The sequence below is a fragment of the Lampris incognitus genome, chromosome 6 (genome assembly GCF_029633865.1).
Source record: "Lampris incognitus isolate fLamInc1 chromosome 6, fLamInc1.hap2, whole genome shotgun sequence".
NCBI classification, from domain to species: Eukaryota; Metazoa; Chordata; class Actinopteri; order Lampriformes; family Lampridae; genus Lampris; species Lampris incognitus.
In genome coordinates, this window is record NC_079216.1 from 1,618,994 (window position 1) to 1,643,002 (window position 24,009).

General features: G+C 49.9%; 1 protein-coding gene across 1 annotated transcript in view; it reads left to right on the forward strand.

Moving 5' to 3' along the window:
- Window positions 1-24,009, forward strand: part of aass (aminoadipate-semialdehyde synthase) — a 70,999-nt gene that overhangs the window by 27,558 nt on the left and 19,432 nt on the right. Inside the window, exons 14-21 of the mRNA XM_056281704.1 lie at window positions 1,891-2,012; window positions 2,197-2,326; window positions 7,940-8,050; window positions 8,339-8,447; window positions 8,606-8,746; window positions 11,384-11,551; window positions 11,668-11,763; window positions 13,261-13,376. Coding sequence (XP_056137679.1) covers window positions 1,891-2,012; window positions 2,197-2,326; window positions 7,940-8,050; window positions 8,339-8,447; window positions 8,606-8,746; window positions 11,384-11,551; window positions 11,668-11,763; window positions 13,261-13,376 — 993 coding nt within the window. The remainder of the gene's footprint in view (window positions 1-1,890; window positions 2,013-2,196; window positions 2,327-7,939; window positions 8,051-8,338; window positions 8,448-8,605; window positions 8,747-11,383; window positions 11,552-11,667; window positions 11,764-13,260; window positions 13,377-24,009) is intronic.

Here is a 24,009-nt window from a genome sequence, read left to right on the forward strand (position 1 = left end):
CACTGTCCATATTTCCTGGTGATTGGTAAAAACAGGTTGGATGACATCATTTTTTTTTTTTTACAGTTTTCTTCATTTAAACAGACTTTGTCTCAGTCAGTCTTGTATGAAAGCTCAGGCTGTGTCTCCTGGTCTACCCACCCAGAGCCTCCATAAGTTCCACATAAACAAAGCTGAGAGCCTGTCCGGAGAATCTCCTTTATCGTCAGTTAATCCTCACTTGTCTGACTCTAGCACTCCCACCGGCCACTCTCTTAAGGATGTGTTTTAAATGGAGTCTACAGCCGAGCTGGTTGTACACTTGACGGTAGGAGACGCGGCAGGCGCGCTCCTTCATATTTAGGACACTTTTCGTTCTACACTGATCTGAAGTATCGTTTTTCCAGACAAGCTATGTGTCTGAATCTTAATCCCTTGGATTGAGTTTGGCTCCTTAAAATGTGTAAATTCCCAGCCCCCTTTCTGTTTTTTTCTTTTTTCTTTTTTTAATTAAGGAAGTGCGACGCCACGGTGGCTGACTGTCAGCCGGACCTCAGGCGGGTCTTGCTGCAGCTTCTGCACATGTGCAGTGTCTCATCCAATTAGGCCAACGACTGCACTCCTCTGACTCCTTGGGGATTTGTAGAGGGGTAAAAGATGGGGAAAGGGGGGTGTATTAAATATCACTGAGCAAACTGCTCGATATTTGGGGTCAGAGGGATGGGAGGCCTCTATTGTCTGTGGTGTTGGGATAATCTAAAGGGAACTCCTCAGCTGCATCAGCAGGCTTCTGTCAGAACCATTTGAAACGTTGTATCTCATCTCAACTCATATGCACGGTGTTCTTCACCGAGTAGATTGTGTAAGATACTTTGATTTTCTAATCCATCACTTGAGCAGTTTAATGTTCCAGATGATAAAGCATGTTTTATACCTTTGATTTCCCTTCTGCCTGCTGCTTCTGCTGTGAAAGAGAAGCTGTCTTGTTTAGTCTTTGTTTAAACCTCCTTGACCTTTGCACATCTTATTGAGCTACGGAATGGATGGATGATAGACGAGTAGATGTATGACATGTTGTCATCTAATTTAATATTTCCAGCCTCTTGACTTTTGATACTGACAGTAGCTGATGTTTGGTATTGATGTTTATGTGGGTTATTTTTGCCACCTTACCTAATATTAATTTTGATATTCAGAAAAAAAAAAACTGAAAATGAAACTGATATCCAAAACCATTGCTTACTGTTACACTCCTGAAGATTTATGCCCAAATGTCCCATTTATTACTTTCTATCACTGGTGTACTTAAGGCAATAACTTAACAAACTAAACAAAAAAAACAAAACTTTTTATTTCTTCAACTGTCAGTCGTCCACATCCTCCTATGCACTACCTTTGTTTGCTTGTGATGTTGAAAATGTAGGACTTTAAAGTTATAATCATAATGATTTACTTGCAAACAAATGTTCTTTTTCATACTTTCTATCCCTGATGTATTTAAGATGTTATTTAATCAATTTATGTCCACACCCTGCAGACCGCAGCGGTGTGTGATAAGGATGGTTGTTGTCTGCTAGGACTTTACAAGGAAAAATGACAGGGTGCATAGTGTTTCCATCTTCTTCATAGCAGCCAGATGAGGAAGAAGAAGGTAGGTAGTGTTGAGTTAGAAGAAGAAGAAGAAGTGAAGATGTTGCATCTAACCAGCAGATATGACAGAACAAGCTGGCAGAAGACCTTTACCAACACATAGCACTACATCAATAAGTACAACTCAGGTTCTACCAGGTTTTATGTTTGTTTCTGACACAACAGCCCTGCTGACTCTCATTCATTTGGAATGGAGCTAAGACACCCACCTCACCACCACCTACATAGAGACTAACAGAGACAGTATTTCCCCTCTTACAGGCAGCAGGCTCAGATCCTGGAGAAAGGCGGAATGAAGCGAGTCCTCCTGCTGGGCTCTGGTTATGTGTCAGGACCTGTCATTGAATACCTGACCCGTGATGAGGGGACACAAGTGACCGTCGGTGAGTTCTGGAATCTAAAAACCTCTTTTCTAGGCTTTGCGAAGTCCTGGAAGATGCTGATTCTCCAGAGAGTTTGTGATGAGAGGTCATGGAAGTGTTGTGGTAAACTGGCATGGGGCTTGCTGTAGGGATCTTGAAATGGTGGTGGATTTTGGTTCTACCTTCACCATTTTATATTTTTCAGCCTCGGTGTTGCTGACCCAGGCGGAGGAGTTAGCAGCCAAATATCCGAACACCATTCCCATCATGTTGGATGTCAGCAGCCAGGAAAACCACCTGGATTCTCTGCTGAAAGAACACCAGCTTGTCATCAGGTAGCAAACGAATTCATCAATGACCAAAATGAGACAAGAACCACATGGGTGAATGAGGACATGTTATGATGTCCACATTTTATCTAAGGTTTTGTCCCTGAAGGTGAATTTAGATTAGGCTATCGTCTGGTTTTCATCATAGCTAATGCAGCGCCTTCAGGAAATTATGACAAACATTACCAGTATATTAGCTGGGGAAAGGTGAATCAATCCATTGAAACTCTCAGATGTTTTTAAGGCATTTATTCTTTTTCTCAGGACTTTGTTTTGTGGTTTATGTCTTAATGCATGCTCAATAACCCAGGTAAGGAAATCCCAGAAGGTTAAATCAATTTATATGGGCACAAAGTTTAGTGGGAGAAACATACATGGAATGTGACCCGGTTTCGTGGCTCTCTCAGTGTACTTAACATAGAATAACAACACTACAACACAACAACCTTCACATATATACACAAGGACAACCTTATACAGGTGAAATAAGAAGGGATAAAGTGCAGTGGTGCAGAGAATATATCAGAGATGCTGAAATACATGTTAGCAGCTTACTGACATACATGCCTGAGGTAGATGTACATGACAGAGAGTACCAGCATACGTACAATGTACAGTACAGTATATACAACATGTACAGTACAGTATATACATGTACAGTAAAGTATGTACAACATGGTGAATTTATTGACAGTGTTAAGTGTTCATTTGAATGACAGCCTGCAGAAAGAAACTGTTTATATATCTGGTTATTTTGGGGGAAATTGCTCTGTAGCGCCTATCAGAGGGGAGGAGTGGGAACAGGTTGTGACCAGGTGTGATGGGTCTGCAGTGATGCTGCCTGCCCGTTTCCTGAGTCTGGAGGTGTGTAAGTCCTGAATGGAGGGCAGGTTGGCACCAGTGATTTTCTCTGCAGACTTAACTGTCCGTTGTAGTCTGTCCCTGTCCTGTTTGGTGGCCGATCCAAACCAGACAGTGATGGATGTGCAGAGGAAAGACTGGATTATTGTAGTGTAGAACTGAATCAACAGTTCCTGAGGCAGGTTGAACCTCCTGAGCTGGTGGAGAAAGTACATCCTCTGCTGGGCCTTTTTAATGATTGTGTCTATGTTAGGTCCCAGGAGATTGTGGAACCCAGAAATCTGTAGGTTTTCACCGTAGACACCATGCTATTGAGTATGGTGGGGGGGGGGGTGAGCTGGGTGAGTTTGAGGTGGAGGATATCTGGGACAATGGTGTTGAACACTGAGCTGAAGTCCACAAATAGGACCCTTGCATGTGTCCCAGGGGAGTCGAGGTGTTGGAAGATGTAGTGCAATCTCGTGTTGACTGCATCCTCCACTGACCTGTTTGCTCAGTAGGCAAACTGCAGGGGGTCGAGCAGGGGGGCTGTGATTTCCTTCAGGTGGGTCAACACCAGTCTCTTGAAGGATTTCATGACCACAGACATTAGGGCAACAGGCCTGTAGTCATTTAATCCTGTGATACGGGGTTTCTAGGGGACTGGGATGATAGTGGAGCTCTTGAAGCAGGAGGGGTCTTCACACAGCTCCAGTGATCTGTTGAAAATCAGTGTGAAAATGGGGGCCAGCTGGTCAGCATAGACTTTAAGACAGGAGGGTGACACGCCATCCGGGCCTGGTGTCTTTCTGGTCTTCTGTCTCTGGGAGAGCTGGCGCACATCCTCAACGCAGATCCTGAGTGCAGGTGGGGGTTCGGTTGGGTGGGGGGAGTGACTGGCAGGGAGTGCAGTTGGTTGTGTATTGTGGCCAGAGAGGGTGAGGGGTGTGAAAGTTTGCTTTTCAAACCTGCAGTAAAACCCAATTAGGTTGTCAGCCAGATGTCAGTCATCACTCACCTAAGTGACTTTGTCAGTCTCAACTGACTGCACGTATTCCCAACCTTATAAACAGCACAGTTTCATAATGACCGAAACCAGCACAGCTGCATAGCAACCGAATCTGGGGATCGGTTTCATATGCAAATTGCTGTGACCATTAATTAGAGCCACAAAGGCCATGTGTACTAGTCACAGAGGATTGGGGAATAGCTGCAATCACAGTATTGTAAGGTTGCAAAAGATGTACTCTTAGCCCCCCTCCTTAGTTCAGGGATGGTCGTTTCCTCTTTACATAGATGGCCTCTTTGACTCCCCGTTCAAACCAGCGTTCCTCCCTATCAAGGATGTGCACATCCTCATCCCTGAAAGAGTGGCCAGTGGTCTGTAGATGGTGTAGACTGTGGAGTCCTGGTCTATAGATGGTGTAGACTGTGGAGCCCTGGTCTGTAGATGGTGTAGACTGTGGAGTCCTGGTCTGTAGATGGTGTAGACTGTGGAGTCCTGGTCTGTAGATGGTGTAGACTGTGGAGTCCTGGTCTGTAGATGGTGTAGACTGTGGAGTCCTGGTCTGTAGATGGTGTAGACTGTGGAGTCCTGGGCTGTAGATGGTGTAGACTGTGGAGTCCTGGTCTGTAGATGGTGTAGACTGTGGAGTCCTGGTCTGTAGATGGTGTAGACTGTGGAGTCCCGGTCTGACGTGTTAGCTCTCCTGTGTTGTGTCATCCTCTTGGCCAGCGTCTGTTTGGTTTCCCCAATGTACAAGTCACGGCGATCCTCCTGGCACTTAACAGCTACACTATATTACTCTGATTGTGCTGGGGGACCTGATCCTTGTGATGGATTAATTTCTTGTGCAGTGTGTTTTTGGTTTTGAAAGCAACCAAGACACGGTGTTTGAAAAATATGCATCTCAGCTGTTCCGACACTCCTGCCACATACGGAATCACTACCGGTTTACGCTTAGACAGCTGTTGTCCTTCTCCTCTCTTTGATTGCATGGTACACTGTTTGGGCATCTTCCCATCTTTGACAAACACCCAGTTAGGATAGCCACACTTACCCAGGGCCTGCTTAATTTGGGATTTCATCCCTTCCTCGGCTGATGTGCCGTAATGTCTCGGCAAGTGGATCAACAGTTGTCGGTTCCTCCTCTGGTGACATGACCAAACCTCCTTTCCTCCAGCAATTTCTTATTGTGGAGGCTCCAACATCAACCCAGGCATCCCGCAGCATGATAATAGCATCCAGGAGGCTGATCTTTTTTAGCAATTTCCACAAAAGTTGCTCTGCTCCCCTCATCAATTTGGTGCAATACAGTGCGGGCCATCTCCTTGAGAAAGTAAACTTCAGCTGATCCGACGATCCCCTGGTCACAGGGCTGGAGAATGGAGGTTGTGTTTTTTGACAGGAACTCAACTCAGATATTTCTCAGTGTTGTGTTTTTCACATCATGGGCTGTACAGTTGTCCACAAGCAGCAGACTATTCTTTCTCTTTTGGCCCAATTTGCGATCCCACTTCTTCAACCACTCCACACAGAGATTCCCAGTTATCCATGTAGAAGCATTGGCTGTGTAACGGACAGTGTGCAGCGGGGGGTTCTGACTTTTGCCAGTGACAAAAAGTTATTTCATTGATCGGTGATCCTTTCCTTAGATTTCTCTCCCTCCACCCTTTCATTGCCAGATTTAAAGATTGGGGTGCCACTAGGTAGTGCTCGAAGATAAATTCCGCTGTCATCAGCATTCCAAATGTTTTCCTCCATGTATTCTTGTCTCATCTGTTCCCACTGCTCCTCAAACCATTCATGACATGACACCTTGTCAGCCTCAGCAGCCTCCCCATGCAGTTTCTTAAACACAATGTTCTATTTTATTTTATTTTTTTTAAATCGCTCAAACCAGTCTATGGAAACTTTGAAATTGTCCTCTCCCTGGCTCACTGCCAATTTTTCTGCCTCTTCCCTCACCAAGGGCCTGCTCAAGGAGGCATTAATGGGCATTGTCAATCCACTTGAGGAGGGCCACTTCAGCCACAGGTGCTTTCCATGTGGGCAGTGGGTTTTTTGTCTCCGTCACTAGCAGCCATGACTGTTTCTCGTTGTTTGAGTAGACTACACAAGGTAGCCTGAGGAACACCAGGTTTGCCTGCTGCATCTTGTTGGCTCGTTTTTGGCAGTTTGTCATAAGCTTCAAGGGGACTAAATTTTTCAACGAGCGAAAATGTCTTTCTTTATTCCGTCATGTTGTCAACGTGCATGCAGCACCCGTCTCAGGTAGCCAGCTGGAAGCAGATGGGTTACCGCAAGGTAATAATTGTGCCGCAGTCGACAAGTATCATGGGAGTCAAGTGAAAAAAAAAAATAGAATTACCATAGTTTTACATTTTTTCATGTATTAAAAGACGCAAAATGAACACTGTAAGTGGACTAAAATTCCTTCCCTTAGCAAGATGTCTTTCTCTGCTTGGCAGAGCTGTCTGTTGGACAGATTTTTCACCCACTTGTCCACATCGCTGGCATGTGTCTGGTGTCTGTCTCTCCCTGCCGTTGAGGGCAGGGAGAGACGAGCCTTCTCCATGAACTCAGTCACTTGTTGGAAAGTGGTCTCATCTAGACACGACATGAGTCTCTGGCGAATCTGCCCCTCTTTGACTTGCAAAGCGTGCACTCCAGCATTGCATTCACACGCTGATTAGCAGCTCGATTTCCAAAAGCTCTTGATCCAGCAGAGTATGAAGAGAAGGTTTATCCTTTTTTCACCATGTTGGTGTTGAGTCGTGGTGCGTGAGACATTAGCGGCAGAGGTGGAGGAGGGTATTACATCACCACCGACATCATCTGCTGCGGGAGAACCAACATGACTTATAGTCCTCAGATGATTAAATAGTTTTATTTCTGTAGGTGCCTCTGATAGGGTTCCCAGTCTTTTTAGGGAAATAATTTTCAATCAATTTTTTATGATCTCAATAATATTTCTTGGACCTCAGATCAATTTAATAATTTTCCAGTTGTTTTCCGTGACTGGAAAACTAGTCTATGAATTTCCAGATTTTCCAGGATGCGTGGGAACCCTGTTTCCAGTTTTTCCTACACACACACAAACACACCCACACAGTGGAAGCAGGCGTGTTTCCTCTGCATGGGAGCATGAAAGGCTATCCTCCAGGCTCTTCTCCATGTTGTTCTCTTGCCTGGTGGTGTTGTGAGCACTGTGGTGGAGACAGCTGGGATCTGACCTGAATGGTCAAACTGAGCCGCGTCGTCAGAAATGTGATGGAGTCAGAAATCAAATCACGGAGCTCCTCTTTGACCTGGAGTCATGCAGGTCCTGGAGAGTGGGTTTCTTCTCTGGATGCATCATTTTAGCTCAAATTCTTCACTGAATGCACATCCAAGGCTGCCGGATCGAGTTTTTGACATACTGAAGTCGGCCACATTGTCCGCCATTAAGAGAATTAGCCTTCATAAATTCTAACAACCACGATGGAGAAATAGCTCAGTCTTTAACATAGGACATGGATTCTATTCAGAAGCAGGCTAAACGGGTCAGCAAGTAGGGACTTCATAAATACGGCCATTATTAAACCTTAGATTATTTTAACGTGAACAGTGTGTTTCAGTAACACCCCGCTCTTACCACTGGATGTCCACAGTCCTCTGCTCAGCAGCCAGGGGTGAAGTGCCTTGCTGAAGGACACTCCAGCAGTAATCGGTGGGAGAGCTGTGAGAGTGTTTCTCTGCCTTTAGTCCTGACTTCCCTCTGTTGATTTTGACACCAGCATGCTGCCGTACAGCTTCCATCCAATGGTTGCCAAACACTGCATCAAGAACAAGGTGAACCTGGTGACCGCCAGCTACCAGAGTCCAGCCATGAAAGAACTTCAGCAGAGGTACTTTTAACACCGAGACCCTGTACAACCCGCCATCAAATACAAGATCTCAAAAAGTACTGCAATAACCTTTATTAGACTAACATAGTACCATAGTACATTAATGCACATGGTACACAGACCACAGTACCTCTGACAGACTAACATAGTACAGTGTCGACTGTAGGTCATCACAGATGTGACTTGCAGTTTCGTTTAAACACCTCTTGGAATGTGATTGTTAATAAGGAGGTTTAGGTTCTCTCTGTAGGTAAATGTTTTATATTCTTCTACAATGCTGCATTCCAGTGCAGAGGAAGCGGGTATAACCATTGTGAACGAGATGGGTTTGGATCCCGGCATCGACCACATGTTGGCCATGGAGTGTATCGACCAGGCCAAGACTGATGGGTGCACCGTAAGTTTGATCTGATGAGATGTGGTGTGTGTGAATATGAATGGAAAAACACCTTTAAACACGTGTGTGGAGGTACCTGCTGTTGTTCATGCATTTGTTTGTGTATGTGCGTGACTCCCTGTTTTGTGTGTGTGTGTGTGTGTGTGTGTGTATTTCAGGTCGAGTCCTACAGTTCATTCTGCGGTGGACTTCCTGCTCCTGAGTGTTCAGACAATCCTCTGCGCTACAAGTTCAGTTGGAGTCCATATGGAGTTCTGCTCAACACCATCAGCCCTGCTGTGTTCCTCAAAGACAACCAGGTATGATGGCCTGCAAGGACTAACAAGTTCTGAGGGCTTTCTTTAGATTTAGTAACCGCCCCAAAGGAATTGTGTTTATCTGTGTGTTGTTTTTATATATAATACATTCGATTAGATTATTGTCACTGCAGAGCCCAAGTACTAAGACAAAGAAATGCAGTTTGGCATCTAACCGGAAAGTTCAAAATAGTACAGTAAAGGGCCAGGGATAATGAATACCAGTATACAAAGGTCAGTAGATATGAATATACAGTATGTAATGAGTAATGTACAGTATGTCTACAGTATTTAAATCTATACAGCATAGTGTTTCCTGTGGAACAAGAGGTTTGCCTTGGGGGGCAATGTGAACGGGGGGGAGGGGTACTCTGAAAAAAAAAATGCAGACATCGTTGTTTCACATGTTTTTTATATTATTGTTTAGTGACAAAGCAGGATTTGTTGGAGCATTTTATTCTTCGGGGCTTCTCGTAGCACACTTCCATGGCTCTTTGATATGGGAAGTCCTTGAGAGGAGGCCCATTAACAGATAGCTGCATGCAGGCTGCTAGGTGCTCTACTCGCCGTCTGTTCCTTAGGTCTGTCTTCACCTGCAAGCAGAGAAAGAATAATGAGAGAAGGTGGAGGGACAAAGAGTATTATAAATTACATATTCAATTGCTCTTGCTCTATTCATGGTGGAAAAGTACCTCTCACAGGTTTGTTGTGGGAAGTCAGTCTCTCCCGGTGTGTGAGAGAAGTACCAGTACATTGTTGCAGCCACAGAAAAGTGTATGCCATTAGTCACGTCGCTTTAGTCAGCCATAAAGTGTGTAGAAAAGCTCAGGTTGCAGTGTAATAGTTACTGAAAGGCTGTGATTTCAGTAACTTTTACTATAACCAGCTACGACACAGGTTAAAAGTCAATTGAAATAGCCTAAAACCAGAGGTCTCCCAACGACAGTTTGGAGCCCCTGATCTGGAAAGATAACATACGCAAACACTTTAATTTAGGCTAAAAAGGAAGTGCAGATATTGGATTAAGTACAGAGGACCCGGAGACGATCACTGCCCACAGCATCTTGCAACCACCCAACCAGACCAGTCAGACCAAACACCACCACAAGTGGTGTGACTGCCCCAGGAAGAGAGGCAAAAGAGCCAGGATAAGAGCTAAACTAACCCAGCTTGGATTTAAGAGCGTGAGCGAGAGATGCGTCGTCACACCTCCCACCCTAACAAAGTGCCTGCTGTGTTTACCTACCTCGTCTGTTTTTCTTTTCCTTGGAAAATAGCTAAGTAAGTTAATTTTCTTAGGTTAGTGCCAACAGCCAACTGAACTCTGTGATGTGTGCACAGAGGGCTTCCTGGGCGAGGCACCAAGGTGTCACATTAGATGATTGATTGCGGAATGCTTTGTTTTCTGTTGTGTTTTTTTTTAACCAGTGAATGAATACACTGCAGTAGTATATAAAAATAAGATAAAGCTATGCGAGTGGGAATGAGTGGGAGGGGGTGTTGGTCGGTGTGGTCCTTGTTGGAGTGGGGGTGGGGGGTAACACAGTGGACCAGAGTTCAGCAGGGTAACAGCAATGGAAAAAGCTGCTTCGGAGCCTGCTGGTGCGGGAGTGGAGGCTGCTGTAGTGCCTTCCGGATGGGAGGAGGGTAAACAGACTGGGGTTTGGATGAGAGCTGTCCTTGATGATGTCTCGTGCCCTCCACCAACAACATGTGTGTTGGAGGTCCTCAACAGAGGGGAGCTGGGTGCCGATGATGTGCTGGGCAGTTTTCACTAATGCTAATGGCAGCATGTAGTTCTTTCAATGCTACTTTAGAATTAGCATCCAGGGGTATGTAGGCTGTGGCTATAATCATAGATGTGAATTCCCTCGCCAGGCAAAAAGGTCTACACTTGACTATCAGGTACTCAAGATCAGCAGAGCAGGAACTCTCAGTAACAGAGGAGTTTGCACACCCAGATTTGTTGACATAGAGGCATAGTCCTCAACTTCTGGTTTTACCAGAGTCCTCGGCTGTTCTGTTGGCCCTGAAGGTGTAGCATCCCCCTAGCTCGGTCTCGCTGTTGGGGATGCTGTTGTTAAGCCATGTTTCTGTAAAGATCATGACGTTTTACTGTAAAAGTCTTCTCCGTCAGGTGAGTTGAAGCCTTAGCTCGTCCATTTTGTTCCCCAAACATTGGTGAGGAAGATGCTGGGTAGTGATAGCCGATGGGGATTTAGCTTTAGCTTGGTCCATAGACCTCCCCACATCCCTTGCCTTTGTGTACGATCCCTGCACCAGCGCTGAACACCTCCTGCCGGGGTAGCTGATTCACTCGGCTGTGGGGATTTAGTGATCTTCGGAGGTGAAGGTTCTGGTCAGAACTGACGTTCAAAGCAATGTTATTGTAAAGTAATCCTATGTCCGGGAGTGCTGTACGCTACAGTTGCCCGACTGTACGGAGTAACAAGAGTCAGCAGTAGTAGCAAAATAGTGACTAAATTACAGAATAGTCAGATGCTGATCCTCGTGTTGTGCACACGCTGCCATCTTGGTCAAATATGTGTGTGTGTTTCATGTTTGTATTTGTATATATCTGTGTGTGTGTGTGTGTGTGCGTGCGTGCGTGTGTGTGTTTGTGTGTGTGTGGGGGGGCAGGTGGTGAGTATCCCACCCGGAGGTTCTCTCATGGACTCTACGGTGCCGATGGACTTCCTGCCAGGTTTCAGTCTGGAGGGTTTCCCAAACCGAGATAGCACCAAGTACGCTGAACCCTATGGCATCCAGTCCACACACACTCTGGTCAGAGGGACGCTCCGATTCAGGGTACAAACGCACCCTGCAGCCGTTCTGATCCAATCCATCTTTTGTGTTTTTACTGGAGGAAAATGAGTGAAAACTGATAGAATTGTGAATTGAACCTGTGGTCTGTGCTCTTGCAGGGCTTCACCAATGCCATGAGTGGATTTGTTAAGTTGGGTCTGATCAACTCTGAGCCCGCCCCCATTCTACAGCACACCTCAGCACCAGTCTCCTGGGTAAGCTTCACAAATCGATCAATTGATTGATCGATCAGTTTTTATTGCATATTTTACACATAGAAATGTGATCTGCTTTTACCTGAAGGCCACATCCAATAAGAAAAACTCCTTGGCATCATATGTGACATCACACAGATCTGTGAAGGCATGAAACCCTCAATATTCTATTTCATTGAGAAGTTTAAACGAATATTTTGTAAATAATCTTATAATGTTTATCAGGAAGAAAACAGTAGGTGATTGTTTTAAACTCCACAGTATCTCCTAAAAAGACAGAAAAGGAGACAGTCGAGCAGAAAGAGAGAGAGACAGTACGAGACAGAAGGAGACAGTAGGGGAAAGGAGGAGACAGAAGGAAACAGTATGAGACAGTATGCGACAGGAGACAGAAGGCAACAGAAAGAGACATAAGGGGACAGATGGAGACAGTACGAGACAGAAGGATACAGGAGGAGACAGAAGGAGACAGTGCGAGACAGAAGGAGACAGAATGAGGCAGAAGGAGACAGTAGGAGACAGAAGGATACAGGAGGAGACAGGAGGAGACAGTGCGAGACAGGAGGAGACGAGGAGGCAGAAGGAGACAGTAGGAGACAGTGTAGGAGGCAGAAGGAGACAGTGTAGGAGACAGTAGCAGACAGTAGGAGGCAGAAGGAGACAGTAGGAGACAGAAGGATACAGGAGGAGACAGTGCGAGACAGGAGGAGACAGAAGGAGACAGAAAGAGACAGTAGGAGACAGTGTAGGAGGCAGAAGGAGACAGTAGGAGACAGTGTAGGAGACAGGAGGAGGCAGAAGGAGACAGTAGGAGACAGAAGGATACAGGAGGAGACAGTGCGAGACAGGAGGAGACAGAAGGAGACAGAAAGACAGTGCGAGACAGGAGGAGACAGAAGGAGGCAGAAGGAGACAGTAGGAGACAGTGTAGGAGGCAGAAGGAGACAGTAGGAGACAGAAGGAGGCAGAAGGAGACAGTAGGAGACAGTGTAGGAGACAGAAGTAGACAGTAGGGGACAGTGTAGGAGACAGTAGCCGACAGTGGGAGACAGTAGGAGACAGAAGGAGACAGTAGGAGACAGTGTAGGAGACAGAAGGAGACAGTAGGGGACAGTGTGGGAGACAGTAGCCGACAGTGGGAGACAGTAGGAGACAGTAGGAGGCAGAAGGAGACAGTAGGAGACAGAAGGAGACAGTAGGAGACAGTAGGAGACAGAAGGAGACAGTAGGAGACAGTGTAGGAGACAGTAGGGGACAGTGTAGGAGACAGTAGCCGACAGTGGGAGACAGTAGGAGACAGTAGGAGACAGAAGGAGACAGTAGGAGGTGGGCTGTGGTAAATAAAGACCACTGTTGCAGCAGCTGTTGCATGTTGTTGTCCAATACACTCTCAGTGTGTATTGGACAGTCAGTGGTATGGTATCTGTACTCTGTCCAAGTAGCACTTGTACAAGTAGAACTGTGTATTTATACTGACATGTAGTGTATCTGCTGCAGAAAGAGCTGCTGTGTAAACAGATGGATGTGTCTCCGTCCATCTCCCATGAGGCCTTTGAGGCAGCAGTGTATGACCGCGTTGGACAGGATGATTTCAGGATGGACACGCTGAGATGGTGAGACTGCTGCACATGCGCGTGTTGTTTGATATAACACTGTAAGACATGTGAGACATGTAAGACATGTGAGACATCTAAGACGTGAGACATGTGAGCCATGTGAGAGATGTAAGATGTGAGACATGGAAGACGTGAGACATGGAAGACATGTGAGCCACGTAAGACATGTAAGATGTGAGACGTGTAAGACATGTGAGACATGTAAGACGTGAGACATCTAAGACGTGAGACATGTGAGCCATGTGAGACATGTATGATGTGAGACATGGAAGACGTGAGACATGGAAGACATGTGAGCCATGTAAGACATGTAAGATGTGAGACGTGTAAGACATGTGAGACATGTGAGACACGGAAGACGTGAGACATCTAAGACGTGAGACATGTGAGCCATGTGAGACATGGAAGATGTGAGACATGGAAGATGTGAGACATGTGAGCCATGTAAGACATGTAAGATGTGAGACGTGTAAGACATGTGAGACATATAAGACGTGAGACATGTGAGACATGGAAGACGTGAGACATGGAAGACGTGTAAGACATGTGAGACATGTAAGACGTAAGACATGTGAGACATGTAAGACATGAGACATGTGAGACATGTAAGATGTGAGATGTGTAAGACGTGAGACATGCAAGACATGAGACATGTGAGACATGTTGAGACGTGTTCCACAATCAGCCAATAAGAGCACTTTTAGTTTATCAGCAGGAAGTTGTGACTCAGAAAATGGAAACTGTATTATTCCTGACCTTCATCACTGTCCCACTGGGCCGGTGGGAAGTAGGAAGCTGGTAACCATGGTAACCAGCTCAGCAGTCCATGCCAACACAATGCACTCAGTGGAGCTCCGCCCTAAACCACTGCACATGGAGCAAGGAATGTGTATTTGTGGAAAGGCAAATAGAAAAACGTTTTTTTTTATTTTCCCTCTTTTTCTCCCCAATTGTATCCGTCCAATTACCCAATTACCCCGCTCCTCTGAGCCGTCCCGGTCTCTGCCCCACCCCCTCTGCTGATGCGGGGAGGGCTGCAGACTACCACATGTCTCCTCCCATACATGTGGAGTCACCAGCTGCTTCTTTTCACCTGACAGTGGGGAGTTTCACCAGGGGGACGTAGTGTGTGGGATGATAGCGCTACTCCCCCCAAAAAGGCACCCTGACTGACCAGAGGAGGCGCTAGTGCAGCAACCAGGACACATACCCACATCGGGCTTCCCACCCGCAGACACGGCCAATTTTGTCTGTAGGGACGCCCGACCAAGCCGGAGGTAACACGGGGATTCGAACCACCGATCCCCGTGTTGGGTAGGCAACAGAATACACCGCTACACCACCCGGACGCCCACTAGTGAAGTGTTTGTGTGTGATTGTAAGTGTGTCTTAATGATATGGTAATGAAGCATGTGGTAACAGAACTCTAACCTATTCTGTAATGAGTCCTCTGTACCGCCTGGTCACATGACAGTTCTGGACACACACGCTGCAGCTTCACGCTGGTCACATGACAGTTCTGGACACACGCTGCAGCTTCACGCTGGTCACATGACAGTTCTGGACACACACGCTGCAGCTTCATGCTGGTCACATGACAGTTCTGGACACACACGCTGCAGCTTCACGCTGGTCACATGACTCCTGGACACACACGCTGCAGCTTCACGCTGGTCACATGACAGTTCTGGACACACACGCTGCAGCTTCACGCTGGTCACATGACTCCTGGACACACACGCTGCAGCTTCACGCTGATCACATGACTCCTGGACACACACACTGCAGCTTCACGCTGGTCACATGACTCCTGGACACACACACTGCAGCTTCACGCTGGTCACATGACAGTTCTGGACACACACACTGCAGCTTCACGCTGGTCACATGACTCCTGGACACACACACTGCAGCTTCACGCTGGTCACATGACTCCTGGACACACACGCTGCAGCTTCACGCTGGTCACATGACTCCTGGACACACACACTGCAGCTTCACGCTGGTCACATGACTCCTGGACACACACACTGCAGCTTCACGCTGGTCACATGACTCCTGGACACACACGCTGCAGCTTCACGCTGGTCACATGACAGTTCTGGACACACGCTGCAGCTTCACGCTGGTCACATGACTCCTGGACACACACACTGCAGCTTCACGCTGGTCACATGACTCCTGGACACACACGCTGCAGCTTCACGCTGGTCACATGACAGTTCTGGACACACACACTGCAGCTTCACGCTGGTCACATGACTCCTGGACACACACGCTGCAGCTTCACGCTGGTCACATGACAGTTCTGGACACACACGCTGCAGCTTCACGCTGGTCACATGACAGTTCTGGACACACACGCTGCAGCTTCACGCTGGTCACATGACTCCTGGACACACACGCTGCAGCTTCACGCTGGTCACATGACAGTTCTGGACACACACACTGCAGCTTCACGCTGGTCACATGACAGTTCTGGACACACGCTGCAGCTTCACGCTGGTCACATGACAGTTCTGGACACACACACTGCAGCTTCACGCTGGTCACATGACAGTTCTGGACACACACGCTGCAGCTTCACGCTGGTCACATGACAGTTCTGGACACACACACTGCAGCTTCACGCTGGTCACATGACAGTTCTGGACACACACGCTGCAGCTTCACGCTGGTCACATGACAGTTCTGGACACACACTGCAGCTTCACGCTGGTCACATGACAGTTCTGGACACACGCTGCAGCTTCACGCTGGTCACATGACTCCTGGACACACACACTGCAGCTTCACGCTGGTCACATGACTCCTGGACACACACACTGCAGCTTCACGCTGGTCACATGACAGTTCTGGACACACACGCTGCAGCTTCACGCTGGTCACATGACTCCTGGACACACACGCTGCAGCTTCACGCTGGTCACATGACAGTTCTGGACACACACGCTGCAGCTTCACGCTGGTCACATGACTCCTGGACACACACGCTGCAGCTTCACGCTGGTCACATGACTCCTGGACACGCTGCAGCTTCACGCTGGTCACATGACAGTTCTGGACACACACGCTGCAGCTTCACGCTGGTCACATGACAGTTCTGGACACACACGCTGCAGCTTCACGCTGGTCACATGACAGTTCTGGACACACACGCTGCAGCTTCACGCTGGTCACATGACAGTCCTGGACACACACACTGCAGCTTCACGCTGGTCACATGACAGTTCTGGACACACACGCTGCAGCTTCACGCTGGTCACATGACAGTTCTGGACACACACGCTGCAGCTTCACGCTGGTCACATGACTTCTGGACACACACACTGCAGCTTCACGCTGGTCACATGACAGTTCTGGACACACACGCTGCAGCTTCACGCTGGTCACATGACTTCTGGACACACACGCTGCAGCTTCACGCTGGTCACATGACAGTTCTGGACACACACGCTGCAGCTTCACGCTGGTCACATGACTCCTGGACACACACTGCAGCTTCACGCTGGTCACATGACTCCTGGACACACACACTGCAGCTTCACGCTGGTCACATGACAGTTCTGGACACACACGCTGCAGCTTCACGCTGGTCACATGACTCCTGGACACACACACTGCAGCTTCACGCTGGTCACATGACTTCTGGACACACACACTGCAGCTTCACGCTGGTCACATGACAGTTCTGGACACACACACTGCAGCTTCACGCTGGTCACATGACTCCTGGACACACACGCTGCAGCTTCACGCTGGTCACATGACAGTTCTGGACACACACACTGCAGCTTCACGCTGGTCACATGACAGTTCTGGACACACACACTGCAGCTTCACGCTGGTCACGTGACAGTTTTGGACACACACACTGCAGCTTCACGCTGGTCACATGACAGTTCTGGACACACGCTGCAGCTTCACGCTGGTCACATGACAGTTCTGGACACACACGCTGCAGCTTCACGCTGGTCACATGACAGTTCTGGACACACACGCTGCAGCTTCACGCTGGTCACATGACAGTTCTGGACACACACGCTGCAGCTTCACGCTGGTCACATGACAGTTCTGGACACACGCTGCAGCTTCACGCTGGTCACATGACAGTTCTGGACACACACGCTGCAGCTTCACGCTGGTCACATGACTCCTGGACACACACGCTGCAGCTTCACGCTGGTCACATGACAGTTCTGGACACACACGCTGCAGCTTCACGCTGGTCACATGACTTCTGGACACACACACTGCAGCTTCACGCTGGTCACATGACAGTTCTGGACACACACACTGCAGCTTCACGCTGGTCACATGACTCCTGGACACACACACTGCAGCTTCACGCTGGTCACATGACTCCTGGACACACACGCTGCAGCTTCACGCTGGTCACATGACTCCTGGACACACACGCTGCAGCTTCACGCTGGTCACATGACAGTTCTGGACACACACGCTGCAGCTTCACGCTGGTCACATGACTCCTGGACACACACGCTGCAGCTTCACGCTGGTCACATGACTCCTGGACACACACTGCAGCTTCACGCTGGTCACATGACTCCTGGACACACACACTGCAGCTTCACGCTGGTCACATGACAGTTCTGGACACACACGCTGCAGCTTCACGCTGGTCACATGACAGTTCTGGACACACACGCTGCAGCTTCACGCTGGTCACATGACAGTTCTGGACACACACGCTGCAGCTTCACGCTGGTCACATGACTCCTGGACACACACACTGCAGCTTCACGCTGGTCACATGACAGTTCTGGACACACACGCTGCAGCTTCACGCTGGTCACATGACTCCTGGACACACACGCTGCAGCTTCACGCTGGTCACATGACAGTTCTGGACACACACACTGCAGCTTCACGCTGGTCACATGACAGTTCTGGACACACGCTGCAGCTTCACGCTGGTCACATGACAGTTCTGGACACACACGCTGCAGCTTCACGCTGGTCACATGACAGTTCTGGACACACACGCTGCAGCTTCACGCTGGTCACATGACTTCTGGACACACACACTGCAGCTTCACGCTGGTCACATGACAGTTCTGGACACACACACTGCAGCTTCACGCTGGTCACATGACTCCTGGACACACACGCTGCAGCTTCACGCTGGTCACATGACAGTTCTGGACACACGCTGCAGCTTCACGCTGGTCACATGACTCCTGGACACACACGCTGCAGCTTCACGCTGGTCACATGACAGTTCTGGACACACACACTGCAGCTTCACGCTGGTCACATGACTCCTGGACACACACACTGCAGCTTTACGCTGGTCACATGACAGTTCTGGACACACACACTGCAGCTTCACGCTGGTCACATGACAGTTCTGGACACACACGCTGCAGCTTCACGCTGGTCACATGACTCCTGGACACACACGCTGCAGCTTCACGCTGGTCACATGACAGTTCTGGACACACACACTGCAGCTTCACGCTGGTCACATGACAGTTCTGGACACACACGCTGCAGCTTCACGCTGGTCACATGACTCCTGGACACACACGCTGCAGCTTCACGCTGGTCACATGACAGTTCTGGACACACACACTGCAGCTTCACGCTGGTCACATGACAGTTCTGGACACACACACTGCAGCTTCACGCTGGTCACAGGACAGTTCTGGACACACACGCTGCAGCTTCACGCTGGTCACATGACAGTTCTGGACACACGCTGCAGCTTCACGCTGGTCACATGACTCCTGGACACACACGCTGCAGCTTCACGCTGGTCACATGACTCCTGGACACACACGCTGCAGCTTCACGCTGGTCACATGACAGTTCTGGACACACACGCTGCAGCTTCACGCTGGTCACATGACTCCTGGACACACACACTGCAGCTTCACGCTGGTCACATGACAGTTCTGGACACACACGCTGCAGCTTCACGCTGGTCACATGACTCCTGGACACACACACTGCAGCTTCACGCTGGTCACATGACAGTTCTGGACACACACGCTGCAGCTTCACGCTGGTCACATGACTCCTGGACACACACACTGCAGCTTCACGCTGGTCACATGACAGTTCTGGACACACGCTGCAGCTTCACGCTGGTCACATGACAGTTCTGGACACACGCTGCAGCTTCACGCTGGTCACATGACAGTTCTGGACACACGCTGCAGCTTCACGCTGGTCACATGACAGTTCTGGACACACGCTGCAGCTTCACGCTGGTCACATGACTCCTGGACACACACGCTGCAGCTTCACGCTGGTCACATGACAGTTCTGGACACACACACTGCAGCTTCACACTGGTCACATGACTCCTGGACACACACACTGCAGCTTCACGCTGGTCACATGACAGTTCTGGACACACACGCTGCAGCTTCACGCTGGTCACATGACAGTTCTGGACACACGCTGCAGCTTCACGCTGGTCACATGACAGTTCTGGACACACGCTGCAGCTTCACGCTGGTCACATGACTCCTGGACACACACGCTGCAGCTTCACGCTGGTCACATGACAGTTCTGGACACACACGCTGCAGCTTCACGCTGGTCACATGACAGTTCTGGACACACACACTGCAGCTTCACACTGGTCACATGACTCCTGGACACACACGCTGCAGCTTCACGCTGGTCACATGACAGTTCTGGACACACGCTGCAGCTTCACGCTGGTCACATGACAGTTCTGGACACACACGCTGCAGCTTCACGCTGGTCACATGACAGTTCTGGACACACACGCTGCAGCTTCACGCTGGTCACATGACTCCTGGACACACACACTGCAGCTTCACGCTGGTCACATGACAGTTCTGGACACACACACTGCAGCTTCACGCTGGTCACATGACAGTTCTGGACACACACGCTGCAGCTTCACGCTGGTCACATGACAGTTCTGGACACACGCTGCAGCTTCACGCTGGTCACATGACAGTTCTGGACACACACACTGCAGCTTCACGCTGGTCACATGACTCCTGGACACACACACTGCAGCTTCACGCTGGTCACATGACAGTTCTGGACACACACACTGCAGCTTCACGCTGGTCACATGACTTCTGGACACACACACTGCAGCTTCACGCTGGTCACATGACAGTTCTGGACACACACGCTGCAGCTTCACGCTGGTCACATGACAGTTCTGGACACACACGCTGCAGCTTCACGCTGGTCACATGACTTCTGGACACACACACTGCAGCTTCACGCTGGTCACATGACAGTTCTGGACACACACGCTGCAGCTTCACGCTGGTCACATGACAGTTCTGGACACACACGCTGCAGCTTCACGCTGGTCACATGACTTCTGGACACACACGCTGCAGCTTCACGCTGGTCACATGACTTCTGGACACACACACTGCAGCTTCACGCTGGTCACATGACAGTTCTGGACACACACACTGCAGCTTCACGCTGGTCACATGACTTCTGGACACACACACTGCAGCTTCACGCTGGTCACATGACAGTTCTGGACACACACACTGCAGCTTCACGCTGGTCACATGACTCCTGGACACACACGCTGCAGCTTCACGCTGGTCACATGACAGTTCTGGACACACACACTGCAGCTTCACGCTGGTCACATGACTCCTGGACACACACACTGCAGCTTCACGCTGGTCACATGACTTCTGGACACACACACTGCAGCTTCACGCTGGTCACATGACAGTTCTGGACACACACGCTGCAGCTTCACGCTGGTCACATGACTCCTGGACACACACACTGCAGCTTCACGCTGGTCACATGACTTCTGGACACACACACTGCAGCTTCACGCTGGTCACATGACAGTTCTGGACACACACACTGCAGCTTCACGCTGGTCACATGACTCCTGGACACACACGCTGCAGCTTCACGCTGGTCACATGACAGTTCTGGACACACACACTGCAGCTTCACGCTGGTCACATGACAGTTTTGGACACACACACTGCAGCTTCACGCTGGTCACATGACAGTTCTGGACACACACTGCAGCTTCACGCTGGTCACATGACAGTTCTGGACACACACGCTGCAGCTTCACGCTGGTCACATGACAGTTCTGGACACACACGCTGCAGCTTCACGCTGGTCACATGACAGTTCTGGACACACACGCTGCAGCTTCACGCTGGTCACATGACTTCTGGACACACACACTGCAGCTTCACGCTGGTCACATGACAGTTCTGGACACACACGCTGCAGCTTCACGCTGGTCACATGACAGTTCTGGACACACACGCTGCAGCTTCACGCTGGTCACATGACTTCTGGACACACACGCTGCAGCTTCACGCTGGTCACATGACTTCTGGACACACACACTGCAGCTTCACGCTGGTCACATGACAGTTCTGGACACACACACTGCAGCTTCACGCTGGTCACATGACTTCTGGACACACACACTGCAGCTTCACGCTGGTCACATGACAGTTCTGGACACACGCTGCAGCTTCACGCTGGTCACATGACAGTTCTGGACACACACGCTGCAGCTTCACGCTGGTCACATGACAGTTCTGGACACACACACTGCAGCTTCACGCTGGTCACATGACTCCTGGACACACACGCTGCAGCTTCACGCTGGTCACATGACAGTTACACATCAGTGTTTCCATGAAATTTTGTGTGCCCTTTGTTCACGCACCACACCACACCACACCACACCACAGCACACCACAGCACACCACACCACACCACACCACACCACACCACACCACAGCACACCACACCACACCACAGCACACCACACCACACCACACCACACCAAAGCACACCACACCACACCACACCAAAGCACACCACACCACACCACACCAAAGCACACCACACCACACCACACCAAAGCACACCACACCACACCACACCACACCACACCACAGCACACCACACCACACCACAGCACACCACACCACACCACACCAAAGCACACCACACCACACCACACCACAGCACACCACACCACACCACACCAAAGCACACCACACCACACCACACCACAGCACACCAAAGCACACCACACCACACCAAAGCACACCACACCACACCACAGCACACCACAGCACACCACACCACAGCACACCACACCACAGCACACCACAGCACACCAAAGCACACCACACCACACCACACCACACCACACCACAGCACACCACAGCACACCAAAGCACACCACACCACACCACACCACACCACACCACACCAAAGCACACCAAACCACACCACACCACACCACACCACACCACAGCACACCAAAGCACACCACACCACACCACACCACAGCACACCACACCACAGCACACCACAGCACACCACACCACACCACACCACACCACAGCACACCAAAGCACACCACACCACACCACACCACAGCACACCACACCACAGCACACCAAAGCACACCACACCACACCACACCACACCACACCACACCACAGCACAGCACACCACAGCACACCAAAGCACACCACACCACACCACACCACACCACACCACACCACACCACACCACACCACACCACAGCACACCACACCACACCACACCACAGCACAGCACACCACAGCACACCAAAGCACAGCACACCACACCACACCACACCACACCACAGCACAGCACACCACACCACACCACACCACAGCACAGCACACCACACCACACCACACCACACCACAGCACACCACACCACACCACACCACACCACAGCACACCACACCACAGCACACCAAAGCACACCACACCACACCACACCACACCACACCACAGCACACCACACCACACCACACCACAGCACACCACACCACACCACACCACACCACACCACACCACAGCACACCACACCACAGCACACCACACCACACCACACCATAGCACACCACACCACACCACACCACAGCACACCACACCACAGCACACCACACCACACCACACCACAGCACACCACACCACACCACACCACAGCACAGCACACCACAGCACACCAAAGCACACCACACCACACCACACCACAGCACACCACACCACACCACACCACACCACACCACAGCACACCACACCACAGCACAGCACACCACACCACAGCACACCACACCATAGCACACCACACCACACCACACCACAGCACACCACACCATAGCACACCACACCACACCACAGCACACCACACCATAGCACACCACACCACACCACACCACACCACACCACACCATAGCACACCACACCACACTACACCACACCACAGCACACCACACCACACCACACCACAGCACACCACAGCACACCACACCACACCACACCACAGCACACCAAAGCACACCACACCACACCACAGCACACCACACCACAGCACACCACACCACACCACACCACAGCACACCACACCACACCACACCACACCACAGCACACCACACCACAGCACACCACACCACACCACACCATAGCACACCACACCACACCACACCACAGCACACCACACCACAGCACACCACACCACACCACAGCACACCACACCACAGCACACCACAGCACACCACACCACAGCACACCACACCATAGCACACCACACCACACCACACCACACCACAGCAC